Raw genomic sequence first — 20,585 nt, 5'->3', positions numbered from 1 at the left:
TAATTTCCACAAAATTAAATGATGTCATGAAACTACCTGAATTCTCCTCATATATATTTCTGAACCAAATTTGATCACATGCATATCAGGTGCACAGCCATAGGGGAAGAAAGTGCCCAAGATTCCCCAGAGGTGAGGTATCAACTGGGAAATAAGGAATCATGAATACACAAATAGCCTCTACTTTGGCTGCAGAAATAAAAGCAGATGGGAAAATATGGGTACCCATATAATATGCTGATCTGACGAGCACTTCACCACACACACTGCCCAGGCTTCAAGGAGGACAAAGATGTTTGCTTTGATTTTTCTCTTCTTTTTCCTGAACATTCCACTTCTTGTGTCCAGGTTCACTCAACCCTGGTGCTTTTGGAGAATGAATGAGAATAAAGACAAGGATGAAGATTTGGTGACAGGTTGTGTCTTCTTCCTTAAGACAGAGAAGCAGCCTGTGGAGAAAGATTATTTCAACCATATTCTGAATACACAGTAAGTTTCTTTAAATTTTCTGTGTAAATGTCACCATAAATATTTCATAGGGGGTCAGAAATATATGTACAACCACAGGCCTTTATTTTTATATGACGGTGTTCACTGTCTCTTTAAAGTAAGAAATTTTGTTGTAGAAATGATATGTTTGCATTCTTTGAAATATGAGTTGTCACTAATAGTGGTGACTGCTTCCTTTCTTTGCACTTACCTGAGTGGCAGCTGCAGCATATGATACTATTCAATACTTGAGAATGTTACCTACTCGCTCTTTGCCATTATTTAAGAAGCACACGTCTCTTCTCTATAGATCTAAACTGGTTACTCACTGTCAACACTATCTCATTTACATCTTCTTTTTCTCTTCAATAATTGTACAAATTATAGCTTTGTCATTTACCAATTTGTAAACTATGCACTTTTGATTTGTGTATTGTTGGTTATTCTTTTCAAATAAAGCACTTGGATCACTATGCCACCCCCAGAGCTCAAATCACTGACAATTCCTAATGTTTAGTGTGCAGGAGTTAGTGTTTCACTTCCATAAGTTCTTATCTCAAATTCATGTAGAGTATTAATGAAACTTTTGATGGCATTTTCTGTAAGGTAGTAACAATTATTTTAAGATTGTTTTTTATTTCAACATGTAGAGGTAAATATTTATATTTATTCATAAAGATACCACAAAGGTAAGAAATCAAACTAGAAAAATAGATTGTTTTTAAGTCTGAATGTATCATTCAATATGAAAGCAAATGTTTGAGTTTGTTGTTTATTGTTCATATGATAGATAATATGTAAGAAGACATAGGAGTTATTATTTATTATTATTAGTAGTAATAGATATTATTTAAGGTAAACATGAACACAAAATGGTATTGTTGACTATTAATATTATAAAAATTCATAAATATTTTCTGTACATTGCACATTTTATATTATTGTACTTTACAAGCTTGTAAACTGGCACAAACGAATCTCACTGCAATTTCCAGATGTACATAGTTCTCAATTGCATGCCAGTGTTGTGAGTTTGTAACTGGAAATGTAGACAAAAGGTGCTCTGTACAAGAAAATTTAAGTTGTTCAGCTATACCAGGTACAATTACATCAAACATACCTACGTAAGCATTAAATACTTGGACAATATTGTGGTTTAAGCCCTTAATCTCTGCATTGATGAAATGGAGTAGGTTTATCATTATGCATTCAAGGCCAGTGGCAAATAAAAACCAATTTTACTGAAAATTGTGAAATCCATTCCCTTTTATTGTCTATATGAGTATTTCTCATGTCCATACACAAAAGTCAATTTATTTACCAAATGTAGTCTGATAGTTAAATGTATTAAAAATTAAATATTTAAAGAACATTTTGTACCTTTAATTGATAAATGAGAAAGATAAAAATACAAGATAGTGATGGTAGACATGAGGGAATATATTAACTATATTGTCCACTAAATATGAAAGAATTATTAGTACAGGAACCAAACATTACCCCCAAGAGACTACTGTGCACTCACCTGTCATTCCTTGAATGCATCATCCAGTTAAGTTTGTTTCATAAAACTTACCTGAATCTTGGCTGATGCATCATGTGTACTTTTAATATTGCTCAATTATTTCAAACTGAAAATCTGATGAGGTTTTCTGTATCACCAAAGCCTGTATCTTTTATATATACATTGTGAAAGCACTAAAAATCCAGAGATGCATGGCTTTTTCCGTGAAAGTTGCAAATTGCTCATCTTATTTATGGGAGACTTTCTTTCATGAACTTTTAAAGTATTTTTAACCTTCCAGCACCTTATGTCATTCCAAACTCACAACACAGGACATTTGCTTCAATTATTGAGGGAGATTGGGAATATTGTCCAGTATGGGATAATCCTTATTTTTACTACAAATAATCATATGTAGATCTATGTCCATAATAAACACTGTTGCCTTTTATAGAACAAGAACCTTGATCTTTTACCAAATATATGACCAGTATTTCAATTACCAGCAGGAGTGCTATAATATTGTGTCACAATTACACAGCCTCATTCATTTTATCTGAACAAAATAAAGACCCCCCCCCAATAATGTCTGTAATGACAAGATCAGGTATACTATGGAGCTTAGAGGACCTTATTGAACAACATCTGTCATAATAGTATTTGCATTCAGTAATTTTGCTAATTATAACTCTTTATTTTACCAATGTTGGGACTATACACATTTTAATTTTTTGTATTGTTAATAGTTGTTATCAAATGCAGAAATTTAGTGCACTGTGATACTATAATTGCTCAAGGGATTGGTTTCTTAATCTTTAGGAGAAAGGAATTTGTGTTTGGGCTTCACAAGATTTAGTCCCAAATTCCAATTGTGTGTTACTAAAATTATCAAAGACACTTTTTCTGTGTGGTAATAAAAATATTCAAAAATTATTTATATATTGAAAATGTATATGTTAATACATAAAGAAATTATAGTGGTAAAATATCTAAGTGGGAAATTGGTTCATTTGACTCTGAGTGAATTATTTAGAATGAAGTATGATTAATGTTCATTGGTCAAATTATATGAAATGACTAGGAAGAGACAGAAGTTACTGCTCTTCCCAAAAAAATAAATACAAATTGGTATTATTCACTCCCAACTTGCTTATTACCCACTTTTATTACAGAAAGCCTCATAAACATTTTCCTCAGATTTTATTCTTTATCATCTTCTATTTTACAAATATGTTAAACAGGAGAATACAAATTTATGTAGGATGCTTTGTTGTGTTAATGTAACTGGAAATGTAGTCAAAGCAGTTTTGTAGTATAAAAATCAATTGGTCAGAAGTCTCCAGTGAGGATATATGACATTCTGTGTAAACATATATTAGGTGAAGAGTACTTAGAAGGTAGTACATGGCCTTAATCTCTGCAATAAGAACCTGGAGCTGGTGTATCTTTGTACTTTTGAGGCCAGTCTAATCTGTAGCAAATTGTTATTCAAAACCTTGTAAACCATTCTCTATTAAATACCCGCATTAACATTAATACTGTCTATATACATGGTGAATACATACATATAGCTTTACAAAATACATCTTTTGTATATAATTCATTTAAATATAAATCTTAAAAAGAGATTTTACACCTCCATTAGATAAATCAGATAAAAAGGATAATGATGGAGGAGGGTCATCTGTCTACATGTTGTTTCATTGGTTGATTAATAAAGAAAACTGCTTGGCCTGATAGATCAGAACGTAGATAGGCGGAGTAGACAGAACAGAATTCTGGGAAAAAAAGCTGAGTCAAGCAGCCGCTATAGCTCTCCTCTCCAAGATGGATGCAGGCTAAGATCCTTCCCGGTAAGCCATTACCTCATGGTGCTACACAGATTATTAGAAATGGGTTAATCAAGATGTGAGAATTAGCCAATAAGAGGCTAGAACTAATGGGGCAGGCAGTGTTTAAAAGAATACAGTTTTTGTGTAATTATTTTGGGTAAAGCTAGCCAGGTGGTGGGAAGTGACCTGCCACTCCTATATCTACAGAATAACACAAAGATCAAGGGCATATGTTAACTATAATGCCCACTCATTATAAAGAATTGAAAGCATAACAGCCAAATGTTTCCCATACTATTGTACACTCAACAGGCATTATTTGACAGTTTTATCAAATTCGGTTAATTTGTGAGAAAATATGATAAACTCATAGGCTCACATGTCTCTTGAATTTTTCACATTGATCAATGATTTAAATATGAATATATGAATAAGTTTATTGTTTGGTTAAAGCCTCTGCCATTGTCTTTATCTTTAGAGTAAGCACTCAAAAACCAGAAATTTAAAACACACTCTTTAAAAGGTGCTGACGTATCACTTTATTTATGGAAGATGCACTCTAATGAACTTTTAAAGCTTTTTACAAGCTTCCAGCTACTTATATTATTCTAATCTCACAGCATAGGCCATTTGTATCAATATTGGCAGTGGTTGAGAATATGGTAGAGCTCATAATAATCTATCTGTTGACTACTCAGGATCATGTGTAGATCTCTGTTCATATTAATCACCATACCCTTTTACAGAACAACAACTAAATACTTCCAGTTTTTACTGGCCTTAGCTTTTTCCATGGATGAAGTCAACAGGAACCCTGATCTTCTACCAAATTCATCATTTGTATTTGAATGTCCAGACGGTGGTTGTGCAACTGGGACAAAAATACATAGTCACTTTGACTTTACTGAAGAAGTTCGTGATTTGCCCCCTAATTATATGTGTCATGAAGAGACTATGTGTATCGTGGTCCTTACAGGACCAAATTTGACCAAATCTATGATGTTTGGGATCATGTTCAACCTCCTCAAACCTCAACAGGTGAGATTTTGTGTTGGAACTTTGCAAGAAATTCTAACACTACTCATATAATCATAGAAGCTAAGAAGATTATGAGGAGGATACTACTGTCAAATTTGTGTTAAACAATGTCGTTCAAGGTTTTATTCATTTGTGGTGGGGCCTAATTTCCCTTTTTGAAATAGAGATGAGGGAAGAACTAATAGATAAGGAGTTTTTTAAGGAATACTTGACCTAAAATGTCTTTACAAGTTTTTATGTACATGTGCTGCCTCATGCTGCTCCCTGTGTTGTAGGTCCTTCAGATTACCTATGGACCTTTCCATCCCATCCTGAGCAATCGTGAACAATTTCCTTCTCTGCATCAGATGGCTGTCAAAGACAAAACTTTAGCCCTGGCCATGATCTCTTTGATGCTTTACTTCAACTGGAACTGGATTGGACTGGCCATCTCAGACAATGATCAGGGTACTCAATTTCTCACACAATTAAGAGGAGAGATGGAAAAAATTACAGTCTGCTTTGCCTTTGTGAGTGTGATCCCAGTCAAGATGCATTTATTCTTGCAAAGAACTGAAGTGTATTATAACCAAATAGTGACAACATCCACTAATGTGGTTATCATTTATGGTGACCCACAGAGTTCTCTAGCTGTGGCCTTTGGAAGGTGGCGATCTCTAGGTTTACAGAGAATATGGGTCACCACCTCACAGTGGGATGGCACTACAACTAAGAATGACTTCCCACGTAATTCATTCAATGGGAAAATAACTTTTGCACACCATCATGCTGAGGTTTCTCATTTTAAAACATTTGTCCAGACACTGAACCCTCTCAAATACACAGACGAATTCCTGGCCAGGCTGGAGTGGATGAACTTCAACTGCAAAGTCTCAGCTTCTGTGTGTAAGACCCTGCAGAATTGCTTATCCAATGCCTCATTGCAATGGCTAAAGGCACAGACTTTTGACATGGCCTTTAGTGATGAGAGTTATGACATATATAATGCGGTGTATGCTGTGGCCCATGCCTTCCATGAAATGCTTCTTCAGCATGTATATAATCAACCCATGGATAATGGAAAAGAACATTATGCTCACTGCTTGAAGGTAGTGTTTCCTCTTTTGGATGAAATTTGATATCATCAAAGTCAACATCTTTAAATGTTTATCAAATGTCCCAATTTACTAAATTAGGGAATATTTCATACAATATAAAGATTTATGGAAAATTTTTTCATAATGATGTAAATCTGGATGCTGGTATAAATCTTAATGCAAAAGCAATGGTGTGGAAGTTACAATTTGTAAAGGAAGTACACTGATTTTGTTACAGAGTGCCTGACTATCACCACAGCTTTCCTAAAACTGTAAGCCTAAGTCCTTCCTCCTTAATCCTCTTCTTTATGAAAAGATGAATCCATGCATATTCATTGTCAAATATGTGATAATCAGCTTATGAGATGATTTTCACTAGTGTTCTAAACTGAATCTGCTCATTCTGTAGGCACTTGGTACCTCATTTCTCATACTGAGTGAAAGTAATTACACAGTAAACAGTGTCATTCTTCAGTTAAGACATACACTTGTGTACATAAGTATGAATGCATGGTTCTTCTTGTGTATGGTTTCATGTTTTTTTTCTAGGTATCTCTCATTGTATCTCTGTTAGTGGATATATACATATGTGTGTGTGTGTGTGTGTGTGTGTGTTTCTGTATATCTGCATATTTATCTGTTTGAGGAACTGAAAATAAATTTCTCTTGTATCAAGGTCTTTCTGTATGAGAGTTTCTTTCTCTGAATAATTTTTGTGTATTTTTTCAGTGCATGTGTTTATATCTGTTGACTTCACAGTTGCATATTGCTTGAACATATGTATATCTTTTTTGTTTGTCTGTCTCTCTGTTTCTCTCAATCGATCTTTGTATATGAGCATTAATCCATCAATATCAATAGCTCTCTTCGTATTTGTTTTTGTCTGTGAGTGTCTTTTTGTGTGTATTTGTAATTTAATTTGTGCATGTATTTGTGGCCCTCTTTATGTGTTTCACAGCTTTCTGTTTTTGTGTGTCTGTTTTGGTGCATATATCTCACTGTGCATGTCTTTGTTTTCATGTGTGAGTTTTGGCATTTGTGTGTCTGTTTATATAAAATGTATGTAGATGCATTATGTATATATATATGGAAGTGAATCTCTGACTATATGTCTCTGTCTCTCTCTCTTATGATGTGTGTGTGTTTTCATATTGGTGTTTTGTATCTTCATATATGTCTGTATTTCTGTATGGTACTTTTTTCTGAAAGAACTTAAATTCTAGGAACATTATGATAATTTTATTTGTCTACATGTTTTACTGTTATTTCTCCCCTGAACACCTTCAATAATACTGCCTTTAAGATGAAATAAAATGCATTTTATGAATTCAAGGAAGAGCACAAACACTATAGACGGTGTGTGTCTTTCAGGTGCACTCCTTTCTGAGGAAACCACACTTCACTAATCGAGTTGGAGACAGAGTGATTATGAACCAGAAAGAAAATCTTCAGGAAGAGTATGACATTTTTCATATTTGGAATTTCCCATATGGTCTTGGACTTAAGGTGAAAATAGGAGAGTTTAGCTCATATTTTCCATATGGTCAACAGCTGCATATATATGAAGACATGATAGAGCATGCAACAGGAAGTAGACAGGTGGGTCTGATTTAACTGCATTCTTTTGCATTACACAGCAGTAACACAGACAATGGGATTGATTTGTGCTGTCTTATAATGAACTAAAAATAATTAGTCACATTACAAAGCTTTTACATTCCTCCTATTGTATGTTTCTACATCCAATTTTGATGTGAGATTTTATTAATACTTTAAGGATTTCACATATGCGTACAATGAATTTTTATCATTCTAGAATATCTTTATTTTTTAATATATAATGTATAATGAATGTTACTACTGTGCCATATTTTTATTGATTTTTATTGAGCTCTACATTTTTCTCTGCTCCACTCTCTGCTCTTCCTCTCACATACAACCCTCCCTACAAAAGTACCCATGCTTTCAATTTACTCAGGAGATTTTGTCTTTTTCTACTTCCTGTGTAGATTAGATCTATGTATGTCTCTCCTACCGTCCTCATTGTTGTCTAATTTCTCTGTGATTGTGGTTTGTAAGCTGGTTTTCTTAGCTTCTTGTTTAAAAACCACTTCTGTTTTTCCATATAAAGTTCATTATTGTCTTCTCGAGATCTGTGAAGAATTTTGATGGAGATTGCATTGAATCTATAGATCACTTTTGGTAGAATTGCCATTTTTACTATGTTGATCCTCCCAATCCAACAGCAAGGGAGATCAGGGAAAGGCAAATCAAGACAACTTTAAGATACCATCTTACACCTGTCAGAATGGCTAAAATAAAAAACACCAATGATAGCCTTTGCTGGAGAGGTTGTGGAGAAAGGGGTACACTCATCCATTGCTGGTGGGAATGCAAACTTGTGCAACCACTCTGGAAAGCAGTGTGGCAGTTTCTCAGGAAATTCTGGATCAACCTACCTCTGGACCCAGCAATACAACTCTTGGGAATATACCTAAGAGAGGCCCTATCATACAACAAAAGTATATGCTCTATTATGTTCATAACAGCATTGTTTGTAATGGCCATAACCTGGAAACAACTTAGATGCCCTTCAATGGAAGAATAGATGAGGAAAGTATGGAATATATACATATTAGAGTTCTACTCAGCAGTAAAAAACAAGGACTTCTTGAATTTTGCATACAAATGGATGGAAATAGAAAACACTATCCTGAGTGAGGTAAGCCAGACCCAAAAAGAGGAACATGGGATGTACTCACTCATATTTGGTTTCTAGTGATAAATAAAGGACACTGAGCCTGTAATTCGTGATCCTAGAGAAGCTAAATAAGAAGGAGAACCCAAAGAAAAACATATAGGCATGCTCCTGAATATTAACCTCATCACGCGATGAAAGGAGACAGAGACGCACATTGGAGCACCGGACAGAAATCTCAAGCTCCAAATCAGGAGCAGAAGAAGAGAGAGCACAGCAAGGAACTCAGGACTGCAAGGGGTGCACCCACACACTGAGACAATGGGGATGTTCTATCGGGAGTTCACCAAGGCCAGCTGTCCTGGGTCTGAAAAAGCATGGGATAAAACCGGACTCGCTGAACAAAGTGGACAATGAAGACTCCGAGAACTCAAGAACAATGGCAATGGGTTTTTGATCCTACTGCACGTACTGGCTTTGTGGGAGCCTAGGCAGTTTGGCTGCTCACCTTACTAGACCTGGATGGAGGTGGGTGGTCCTTGAACTTCCCACAGGTCAGGAAACCCTGATTGCTCTTTGGGCTGACGAGGGAGGGGGACTTGATTGGGGGAGCAGGAGGGAAATGGAAGTTGGTGGTGGGGAAGAGACAGAAATCTTAAATTAATTAATTTATAAAAACCACTTCTGAGGGAGTACATATGATAACTGTCTTTCTGTGTCTGGGTTACCTAACTCAAAAAATGTTTCCTAGCTCCATCCATTTTCCTGAAATTTTTAAGATGTTATTTTTTTCTGCTGTGTACAACTCCATTGTGAAAATGTACCACCTTTTTTTTATTGAGAAAAGGAGTAAAGAAAACTAAAACAAGTTTCCACCTCCTCCCAGCCTCCCATTTCCCTCCCCCTCCCCCCACTCCTTTCCCCCTCCCTCTCCAGTCCAAAGAGCAGTCAGGGTTCCCTGCCCTGTGGTAAGTCCTAGGTCCTCCCCCCTCCATCCTGGTCTAGGAAGGTGAACATCCAAACTGGCTAGGCTCCCACAAAGCCAGCACATTAAGTAGGATCAAAACCCCGTGCCATTGTCCTTGGCGTCTCATCAGCCCTCATTGTTCGCCATGTTCAGTGAGTCCAGTTTTATCCCATGCTTTTTCAGTCACAGTCCAGCTCTCCTTGGTGAGCTCCCAATAGATCAGCTCCACTGTCTCAGTGGGTGAGTGCACCCCTCGTGGTCCCGACTTCTTTACTCATGTTCTCCCTCCTTCTGCTCCTCATTGGGACCTTGGGAACTCAGTCCAGTGCTCCAGTGTGGGTCTCTGTCTCTATCTCCATCCATCACCAGATGAAGGTTCTATGATGATATGCACCTTTTTTAAATTCATTCTTTGGTAAGGGGCATTTAGGCTCTTTCCAGGTTCTGGGATGACAAACAATGCTCCTATGGATATAGCTGATGATATGTCCTTGTGGTTACAATTGAGCATCTTTGGATAAATACCCCAAAGTGGTATTACTGGGTTTTAGGGAAGGTTTTATTTCCTACTTTTCTGAGAAATTATCATACTGGCTTCCAAACGGGTTTTACCATCTTGCATTCCCACCAGCAATTCAAAAGTGCTCCCTTTACCCCACACCTCTCCAGCACAAGTAGTCATCAGTGTTTTGGATCTTTACCATTTTTACAGTTGTACTATCATCATAAAGCCAAAAATATCAAACCTTATAGAAGAGAAAGTCGAAAGTACATTTGAATGCAATGACAAAGGAGACCACATCCTAAATATAACCCCAGCAGTACAGACACTGAGAGAAACAATTAATAAATTGGACCTCCTGAAACTCAATAGCGTCTGTAAAGCAAAGGACACTGTCAATAATATAAAACAACATCCTGCAGAATAGGAAAAAAATCTTCACTAACTCCACATCAGACAGAGGTCTGGTCTCCAAAATATACAAAAATCTCAAGAAATTGGTCATCAAGAGAACAAATAATTCAAATCAAACTTTTACTCAAGTTCCTCAAATATGTGGAGGATTTGTAAAGCCTTTGCACTTCAGGAAACACCATTCTTTCCAGCTCAATAGATATCCATTATGCCCTTCCTCACTCTGGCTATTTAGCTGTATTTTTCTTTGTAATATGTCATGCTCTGCAGTGCTGAGTTTAGAGTACATGTGTGCTATCTGATATTTTAAGAGCTAATCTCCTATTCCAGATATCTGTTCATCTTAGCTTTCTGTGAGGGTGCTGTGATTAAATATTGACCAAAATCTTATTGAGGAGAAGGTTTGATTGGGATCATGAATTACAGCAAAGAAATGACAAGGAAGGCAGGCGTATGAAGACTGCATTTAATATCAGAATCTGCAGGAATATAGCTTACTGTTTTTTTCTGAATTCTCACACAGCCCTGACTAGGGACAGCACTGCCAACAGTGGGAAGGGCAGTCCTATATCAATTACCCATTAATAAAATGCTTAAATAATTTGACAGCAGGCTAATTCAATGGAGAGAAATATTTCAGTTAAGGTTCACTCTAACTTATTAAAGTACTTTGTGTCACTGTGATGAAAATTAAGTAAAAAAACCACTTTGTAAGCTCTACAGTGTTTGTTCATATCAAAAAAAAAACCCATTCTTCCTCCTAAATTTCTAGGTGTGGGTAGTTACTCAAATTTACATCAGTTTGTTTCCATACATTTGTATGCGTGGTATTATAAAATGTATTAAGCCTAATCTGATAACTCTTTTGGTGTATATAATACTAGCTAATTAGTATATCAACATGATAATGAAATATATTTATATAAGTAGGTAAAACTCCTGACACCAGTATGTATCTGATTTTTCACAGATGCCGCCCTCTGTGTGCAGTGCTGATTGTCTTCCCGGATTCAGAAAATTCTGGCAGGAGGGAATGGCAACCTGCTGCTTTGATTGCAGCCCCTGCCCACAAAATGAAGTTTCTAATGAGACAAGTGAGTGTTTGCTAGTGAGATAAATCCTTCACATCACATAGATCATCTTCTCTCAGTCTTACTGAGTAGATCAAATGGACCAAAAGACAATTGAAGAAATAAAATATATTACTTTTCTAAGTTAATTTTTATAGGACTATGATTATTAACAAATTCATTTTTAAAAACTTGTTATACCATTGTAGTGGCATTTCAATTGTATATTAATAAATAATGACTGTCTGAAGATCTAAGAGTAATACAGTCCCAGCAATAAGCCTTACAGACCAAATTATGGTAACATACACCTTTAATCCCAGTAGCCACAATGGTATGCATGTTTAATCCCAGTCACTTCCCTAGCTGATATAGAAATCAGGGGTTGCATAACTTTAATCCCAGTGCTATATGCTTTTAGTCAGAGCCTTAGAGAGAAAGATGGACAGTTCTCAGACATGGTCTGTTAGTTTAACGTATTTCACATTTGTTTTATTTTTGTATATTGTATACAAATTTTGAATATTTATACCAATTTTGTATATTGATACAAATTTGAGATTAATTTTGTTAAAGCATATTGTACATGCATTTTGAATCTTGTTCAAGGTATGGTACCTATACGGCTCGTTGAACAATGTAAAGCTAATTTCTAGTCCTTGAAAATTAGTATTATCAACAGTTTAGGAAAATAGAGCAGAACAATCTATTCCAGAGAACATAATGGATATTGAATAAACTCCACATGGAGTTTACTTTCTTTGTGGCAAAAGTAAGTTGTTGATAGAAAGTAAATTAGCTATAAGCCTTTGGACTCACCAGGATAAGCTACATACTAAATATTTTTTTCTCAATATGTCAAATGAAAATGGACTCGATATTGTGGATATATTTCTTCCCTGTATATATTATATATAGTCATTGTACTTATTGTATATAGTTTTTATATTAATGATAGCCTTTTTTATTATTTTTTTATTTTTTTTATTATTTTTTTGACAAAAAAAGGGAACTGTAGACGCATTTCAACTGTACTTTAATAAATAAAGACTGTCTGAAGATATGAGGGTAAAACTGTTTTACTTTTCAGCGTTATAGAAGAGATTATGGTAAGAAAAAACACCTTTAATCTCAGTAGCCACCCTGGTTAATATAGAAATTGGGTTTTACATGCCTTTATCCCAGCGTTGCATGCTATTAATCCCAAACCTAGACTGAAATATAAAATGGGGTGGGAAGATAGGTCTCAGACCCAGTCTCTTTATGAGATTGCCATTTCAGACTGAGGTCAAGGTAAGAGCCAGTGACTGGGTGTTTTGCTTTTCAGATCTTCAGGTTGAACCCCAATTTCTGACCCAGAGTTTTTACTAATTGTGCTTCATACCATGACATACATCTTTGATTCCTTGAAAGTCTGTATTAGCTGGACTTTTCTCAAAGAAACAACTTTGACAGTCATACAACATAGTGACCAAATTCTACACAAGTGTGGAATGTTCTATAGATGTCTCTTAAGTCCATTTGATTAATAACATCTGTTAGTTTTCTTATTTCTCTGGTAAGTTTCTACCTGGTTGTCCTGTGCATTGGTGAGAGAGGAGTGTTAAAATCTCCTCCTATTAGTGTGTGTGGTTTGATGTGTGATTTGAGTTCTAGTAATGTTTCTTTTACATATGTCGGTGCTTTTATATTAGGGGCATAGATATTCAGGATTGAGACTTCATCTTTGATGAATTTTTCCTGTTATGAGTATAAAGTGCCATTCTGCATCTCTTCTGACTGATTTTAGTTTGAAATAAATTTTGTAAGATATTAGGATAGCCACACGCACTTGTTTCCTAGGTCTGTTTGATTGGAAAATCTTTTGCCAACCCTATACTCTGAAATAATCTTTGTCTTTGAGGTTGAGGTGTGTTTCTTGTAAACAGCAGAATGTTGGGTCCTGTTTTCATTACCATTCTCTGAACCTGTGCCTTTTTACTGGTGAATCGAATCCATTGCTATTAAACGATATTAATGACCAGTGGTTGTTAACTCCAATTATTTTTTTTCCGGTGGTAGTCTTTGTGTGTTTCCCCTCTTTGAGTTGTGTTGGTGGAGGGTTGTCAGATGTCTGTGCTATTGTGGGTGTTGTTGACATCCTTGGGTTGTGGTTTTCCTTCTAGTACATTCTGTAAGGCTGGGTTTGTGTATACATATTGTTTAAATCTGTTTTTGTCCTGGAATATCTTGTTTTCTCCATCGATGGTGAAAGAAAGCTTTGTGGGGTATAGTAGCCTGTGCTTGCATCCATGGTCTGTTAGGGTCTGCAGCACATCTATCCAAGACCTTCTGGCTTTCATGGTTTCCTTTGAGAAGTCGAGTGTAATTCTGATAGGTTTACCTATTTATGTTACTAGACTTTCTTCCTTGAAGCTCTTAATATTCTTTCTTTATTCAGTATGTTTTGTGTTTTGATTATTTTATGGCAAGGGGTATTTTTTTGATCCAGTCTATTTGGTGATCTCTAAGCTTCTTGTACTTTCATAGGGAAGGCCATTCACAGTGAGACCATATACTTCCCGTTGCCTATGGATCAAACCTAGAATACTCAACTCCCTCTCCAGCACCATGTCTTCCTCCATAATTGCATGTCCCAGGATCATAATAATGGAATTAGCCTCCAAACTATAAGATATCCAATTAAATGCTATTGAAGTCCAGTGAGCAAAAAAAGTGTTTTATGACTGTCCAAATTAACCTGTTTAATCAAAATTAAATTATTTGTCCTATCAGGGGGTTCTGCTTTTACCTTTATAAACTGCTATTTTTATACTGGCCACACCTGTCTCCTCTAACCAGAGACAGTGCTATGTCCTCCTTGACCAAAACCCCTTTCCTCCTCTCTTTTTGACATACTCATATTCACTATCTATCTCCTGTCTTTGATTCTTTTTCCCTACCCATTGTCCTCTTGGACAAATCAATCTCCTTTTAGTTGTAAACTTGATCTTAGTATTTTGTTTACAGACTCCAAGGGTCCCTACAGATTCTGTTTCCTGTTTCGTATATATCAGTGTGTTCGGGCTGGTGAATTTATATTAGAAAATGTATCACATAACTTGTCATATAGAAGACATGATCTCCATCTATTTCAGGAAAACCATTTATAAAACAGAAAGACATCAAAAATCTCTATAACCATGGGATCTGAGATATTAAAATACACTCTGTGCAATACAGTGATTAATCATTTTAATCTCTGTAAACTCACTAGTTTCAGTCAACTCATCATAGCATTTAGAAAGCACTGAAAATAATCTGTGTTTTCTGAAAATATAAAATGGTATCATCAACACATAGTTAAATAGATAACATATTATTTTATTTCATTTTCCATAAATATAATGAATATTCTGAAATGAAAGTATTGCTATGCAGCTGGGTCTCTCAGCTACATCATCAGCAAAGATGTAGATATTGCAATGTTTACTCAACACACTGAATAGAAATATTCGGTCAATAAATGGCAGAAGTTGTAGTAATCATGCTTTTCTGTCTCCAGAAGATGTGGATAAATGTGTGAGGTGTCCAGAGGACCAGTATGCCAACAGAGAGCAGAACCAGTGTATTCAAAAAGCTGTGGTCTTCCTGAACTACAATGACACCTTAGGGATGGTTCTTACCTTAATGGCCTTGTTCTTCTCTGCATTCACAACTGTGGTTCTTGGGATATTTGTGAAGCATCATGACACTCCCATTGTGAAGGCCAACAACCAGAATCTCAGCTACATCTTGCTAATTTCACTCATCTTCTGTTTCCTGTGTCCCTTGCTTTTCATTGGGCATCCCAACTCAGCTACCTGTGTTCTGCAACAAATCACATTTGGAGTTGTATTCACTGTGGCTGTTTCAACTGTGTTGGCCAAAACAGTGACTGTGCTGCTTGCTTTCAAAGTAACAGTTCCTGGAACAAGGATGAGGTATTTTCTGATTTCTGGTGTTCCCAACTATGTCATTGCCATCTGTACGCTCATCCAAATTATTCTCTGTACAATCTGGCTGCAATTTTCTCCTCCTTATATTGACAAAGATGTGCACTCTGAGCATGGTCAGATCATCATTGTTTGCAACAAGGGCTCAGTTACTGCATTCTACTGTGTCCTGGGATACCATGGCTCCCTTGCATTCGTGAGCTTCATTGTTGCTTTCTTGGCCAGGAATCTCCCTGACACATTCAATGAAGCCAAGTTGCTGACCTTCAGCATGCTGTTGTTTTGCAGTGTCTGGATCACCTTTCTCCCTGTCTACCACAGCACTAAGGGAAAGATAATGGTGGTTGTGGAGGTCTTGTCCATCTTGGCTTCCAGTGCAGGCCTACTGGGATGCATTTTTATCCCCAAGTGCTACATAATTTTGTTAAGACCAGAGAGAAATTCTCTTCAAAAGTTAAGGGAGAAAACATCTTGCTGAACACACATTTCATAAATTGTATCTGACAACTACAGAATTTTTTCAGAACCACCTAATACAATACAGTGCAAACTGTATGAATGGCTAGTGATTCTTATCAGTTTTTCTAATAATGAGGCACAGCAGTGTCATGTATACTACTTTTCTGTACACTGTGATCTATAATCACCCACACAGCCAATTATTTTATAAGATTCAATTTTTTACAATTAGTGTACAAGAGATGTATTCCTTTATTCCTCAATTCCCCAGCAACATTAAAATAAATGCTAAGTGATTCTACTGATAAAGGAGTGAATGTGGAACTTTGAATGCAAATGAAAACAGAGAAAGCTTTTAGTAGAGTTAAATATTGCTATCAGATGGTAAAACTAATAGGCTCATTTTTGGAGCAAGAAAAGTGAATGCCATTGCATCCTAGGAGTTAGAGGAGTAGAATTTAGGACAGAGAAAAGTGTATGATAAATAGATGTAATGGATATTGAGGAAGATGAATTGTTTTTCTGCATTTAAATTCATGTGTGCTTTTTCTGAGGAAATGAGTTCACTATCCATTCCCCACAACTTGCAGTCGCTATAACAATAGCTCTAATGAAAGAATTACACTCTTCTGACTTCCAAGAACACCTACATTCCGATGTGCACATAATAACACACTCAGAAAACAAACATACTCCTAATTGAAGTTAAAATAAATTATAGAATTGAATTTATAAATCACTGAAATGGAACACTGGCTTATTTTTTTCCCTTCATTAAAAATAATTTCCCACATAATAGTCCCTGATTATGGCTTCTCCTGCCTTTATTCCTTTATTCTTCCATACTCCTTCCCATAATCCCTTTATGCTATTTTATCCACCGCTTCTATCTCTCACCGCAAAATAGTTTTCTATGGGAAAGTAAAAAATCCAGAATGACCAGAACAGTTCTCTACAAGAAAGAAACGTCCAGAGGAATTCCCATCCCTGACATCAAGCTTTTCTATAGAGCTACAGTAATAAAAAAGGCTTGGTATTGACATAAAATGCCGTGTCCCACCTCGACCAGCAAGGATGACGCGACCACCGGAGCTCTTCTCACTTCAGTTTATTCCAGGACTTTATTCACTTTCTCTCTCTCTTCCCCTCTCTCCTCTCTCTCTCTCCTTTTCCTCTCTCTTTCTCTCTCCTTGACCTCTCTCTCTCTACTTCCCTCACCTCTCTCCGGGCAAACCTCTCCCAGCCCTTTAGTAGGCATGGGCTGCCAACCCTGAACTTCCAAGTGGGCACTGCCCATAGGTTCACGCATATGCAGCCAGCTGATAATCATTGCGTGATCATAGCAGGCCTTAGCCATCTCAGGAGTTGATTATACATCTCCATCAGGTGTGACACCATGCAGCTCGCTACAATAAAATCAGACAGGTAGACCAATGGAAATGAAACAAAGATCCTGACATTATTCCTCACACCTATGAACACCTGATTTTTGACAAAGAAGCTAAAATTATACAATGGAAAAAGTGTTGGAAGAAGGGGAGGCTACTTGTTATTTTCAGGCCACCAGGATAGCTTAAACCCAAAATAATCACACAGAAACTGTATTAATTAAATCACTTCTTGCCCATTAGCTCTAGCTTCTTATTGACTAACTCTTATATTAATTTAACCCATTTCTATTCATCTGTATTTCGCCATGAGGCTGTGACTTACTGGATAAAGTTCCCAGTTTCTATCTTCAGAGGCTTGATGGTTTCTCTCTGAGTCGACCCTTCTTTTCCCCAGCATACAGCTTAGCTTTCCCCACCTAGTTCTGTTCTTTATTGCCATGAGCTAAAAGTAGTTCTTTATTCATTAACCAACAAAAGCAACATGCAGACAGAAGGACCTCCCACATACAAAAGAAAGCATCTTCCAAAAAATGGTGCTGGCATAACTGAATGTCAGTATGTAAAAGAATGCAAACAGATTCATCTACCCCATGTACAAAACATGTATAAATGGTCAAAAACCTCAACATATATCCAGTCACACTGAAACTCATTGAAGAGGATATGAGAAGTAGCAATGAAATAATGGGCACCGGAGAACGCTTCCTAAATGTAACCCCAGTAGCATAGACATTGAGAGCACCAATTAATAATTGGGACCACTTGAAACTAAAGAGCTGCTATAGGCAAAAGACACAATCACCAAGACTTAATGGTAGTGTATTGAATGGGAAAATATCTGCATTAGAACCACATCGGACAGAGGACGGATCTCAAGATCTATATAAAAACTAGACACCAAATTATAAAATAATTAATAAGAATTGGGTAGAGATCTAAACAGAGCATAATCAACAGCTGAACTGCAAATAGCCAAAAGACAATTAAGGAATTGCTCAGCATTCTTAGCCATCAAGAAAATGAAAACCAAAATGACTCTGAGATAGTATCTTATACAAGTCAGAATGGCTAAGATCAACAACACCAAAGACAGCTCATGTTGGAGAGGATTCAGAGTAAGAGACACCCTCCTCCATTACTGGTGAGAGTACAATCTTGGATAACCATTTTGTAAAACATTGTTGTTGTTTGGAAAATCTTCCTCAAGACCCAGCAATATATTCTTGGGAATATACCCAAAGGATACATACTATTACCACAAGAACATTTGCTCAACTATGTTCATGACATCATTATTTGTAATACCCAGAACCTGCAAACAACCTAGGTTCCCCTAAACTGAAGAATAGATAAAGAAATTATGGTATATTTACACAAAGGATTATTACTCAGAGTTACAAAGAATGAAATCTTGAAATTGCCATTCAAATAGATGGAATTAGAAAAAAAACATTCTGAGTGACATAACCTAGACCCAGATAGATGACCATGGTATATACTCACGCATGAGTGAATATTACAGGTAAATCAAAGTATAACCAGTCTATAGCCCATGATCCTAGAGAAGCTAGGTAACAAGGAGAACCCTAACAGAGACATAAATGGATCTTCCTGGGTTTGGAAAAGAGACAAGATCTCCTGAAACTCTTGGGAATGTGGAGGAAGGATTGAAGGGGTGTGAGAAGAGAGAAAGAGAGGGAAAAGGGAATATGAGGGAACAGGATGCTCAAGAAGGGGGAAGGGCAGTGAGGGAGAGCAAGAATAGAAATATCTTGATTGAAGGAACCAGGAAAGGGTTTGGGAGAAACATGGCACCATGGAAATTCTCAAGAATTTGCTGCTATGAACATAGTTGAACAAATGCTCTTGTCATATGATAGGGCATCTCTTGGGCATATTCCCAGGAGTGGTATTGCTGGGTCCAGGGGTAGGTTGATCCCGAATTTCCTGGAAACCAAAACACCGATTTCCAAAGTGGTTGCACAAGATTGCATTCCCACCAGCAATGGATGAGAGTACCCCGTCCTCCACAGCCTCTCCAGCAAAGGCTATCATTGGAGTTTTTTATTTAGCCATTTTGACAGGTGTAAGATGATATCTCAAAGTTGTTTTGATTTGCATTTCCCTGATCGCTAAGGTGGTTGAGCATGACCTTAAGTGTCTTCTGGCCATTTGAATTTCCTCTGCTGAGAATTCTCTGTTCAGTTCAGTGCCCCATTTTTTAATTGGGTTAATTAGCATTTTAAAGTCTAGTTTCTTGATTTCTTTATATAAAATACGGGTCTTCTATACGAATCCATTGGTCGACTTCTCTGTTTTTATGCCAGTACCACACTGTTTTCATCACTGTAGCTCTGTAAAAGAGTTTGAAGTCAGGGATGGTAATGCCTCCAGACAATCCTTTATTGTATAGGATTGTTTTGGCTATCCTGGGTTTTTGTTTTTCCATGTAAAGTTGATTGTTGTCCTCTCAAGATCTGTGAAGAATTTTGATGGGACCTTGACGGGGATTGCAATGAATCTATAAATTGCCTTTGGTAGAATTGCCATTTTTACTATGTTGATCCTCCCAATCCAAGAGCAAGGGAGGTCCTTCCATTTTCTGGTATACTCCTCAGTTTCTTTCTTCAATGCCTTAAAGTTCTTGTCAAATAGATCTTTCACTTCCTTGGTTAGAGTTACCCCAAGATATTTTATGCTGTTTGTGGCTATCGTGAAAGGTGAAGCTTCTCTGATTTCCCACTCTGCTTCCATTTGTTCAACTTTGTTCATAGCAGTATTATTTGTAATAGCCAGAATCTGGAAACAACCTAGATGCCCTTCAATGGAAGAATGGATGAAGAAAGTGTGGAATATCTACACATTAGAGTACTACGCTGTGGTAAAATACAATGACTTCTCAAATTTTGCATGCAAATGGATGGAAATAGAAAACACTATCCTGAGTGAGGTAACCCAGAACCAAAAAGATGAATATGAGATGTACTCATTCATAATTGGTTTCTAGCCATAAACAAGGGTCACGGAGTCTACAATCGGTGATCCCAAAGAAGCTAAGTAAGAAGGTGAACCAAAGGAAAAACAGAGTTGTCCTCTTGGCTATGGGAAGTAGACAAAATTGCCGGGGAGAAAATTGAGATCTTGGGGGTGGGGTGTGATGAGGGTAAGGGG

At 36.7% G+C, this 20,585-nt stretch overlaps 1 protein-coding gene across 1 annotated transcript; it reads left to right on the top strand.

Annotated features, from left to right (window-relative positions):
• Positions 1 to 292: 292 nt before the first annotated feature.
• Positions 293 to 16,042, top strand: LOC121449156 (vomeronasal type-2 receptor 116-like). The gene is made up of 6 exons (XM_041653411.1): positions 293 to 489; positions 4,572 to 4,863; positions 5,139 to 5,951; positions 7,311 to 7,538; positions 11,491 to 11,614; positions 15,138 to 16,042. The coding sequence occupies exons 1-6, from the start codon at positions 293 to 295 to the stop codon at positions 16,040 to 16,042; spliced, it is 2,559 nt and encodes an 852-aa protein (XP_041509345.1).
• Positions 16,043 to 20,585: the final 4,543 nt, after the last annotated feature.

Source organism: Microtus oregoni, unplaced genomic scaffold (assembly GCF_018167655.1).
Source record: "Microtus oregoni isolate MIOR12 unplaced genomic scaffold, Mior012 000006F_ref0000085, whole genome shotgun sequence".
Taxonomy (NCBI): Eukaryota; Metazoa; Chordata; class Mammalia; order Rodentia; family Cricetidae; genus Microtus; species Microtus oregoni.
Note: the sequence above shows the minus strand (reverse complement) of the source record. Positions and strands in the feature narration are given on the sequence as shown.

Bases quoted from the DNA above. Each gene is read 5' to 3' on its own strand.
- LOC121449156 (XM_041653411.1), top strand. From the start codon at position 293: ATGTTTGCTTTGATTTTTCTCTTCTTTTTCCTGAACATTCCACTTCTT. The intron at 490-4,571 runs GTAAGTTTCTTT...ACCCTTTTACAG, and splicing joins AACCATATTCTGAATACACA to AACAACAACTAAATACTTCC. The intron at 4,864-5,138 runs GTGAGATTTTGT...CCTGTGTTGTAG, and splicing joins ACCTCCTCAAACCTCAACAG to GTCCTTCAGATTACCTATGG.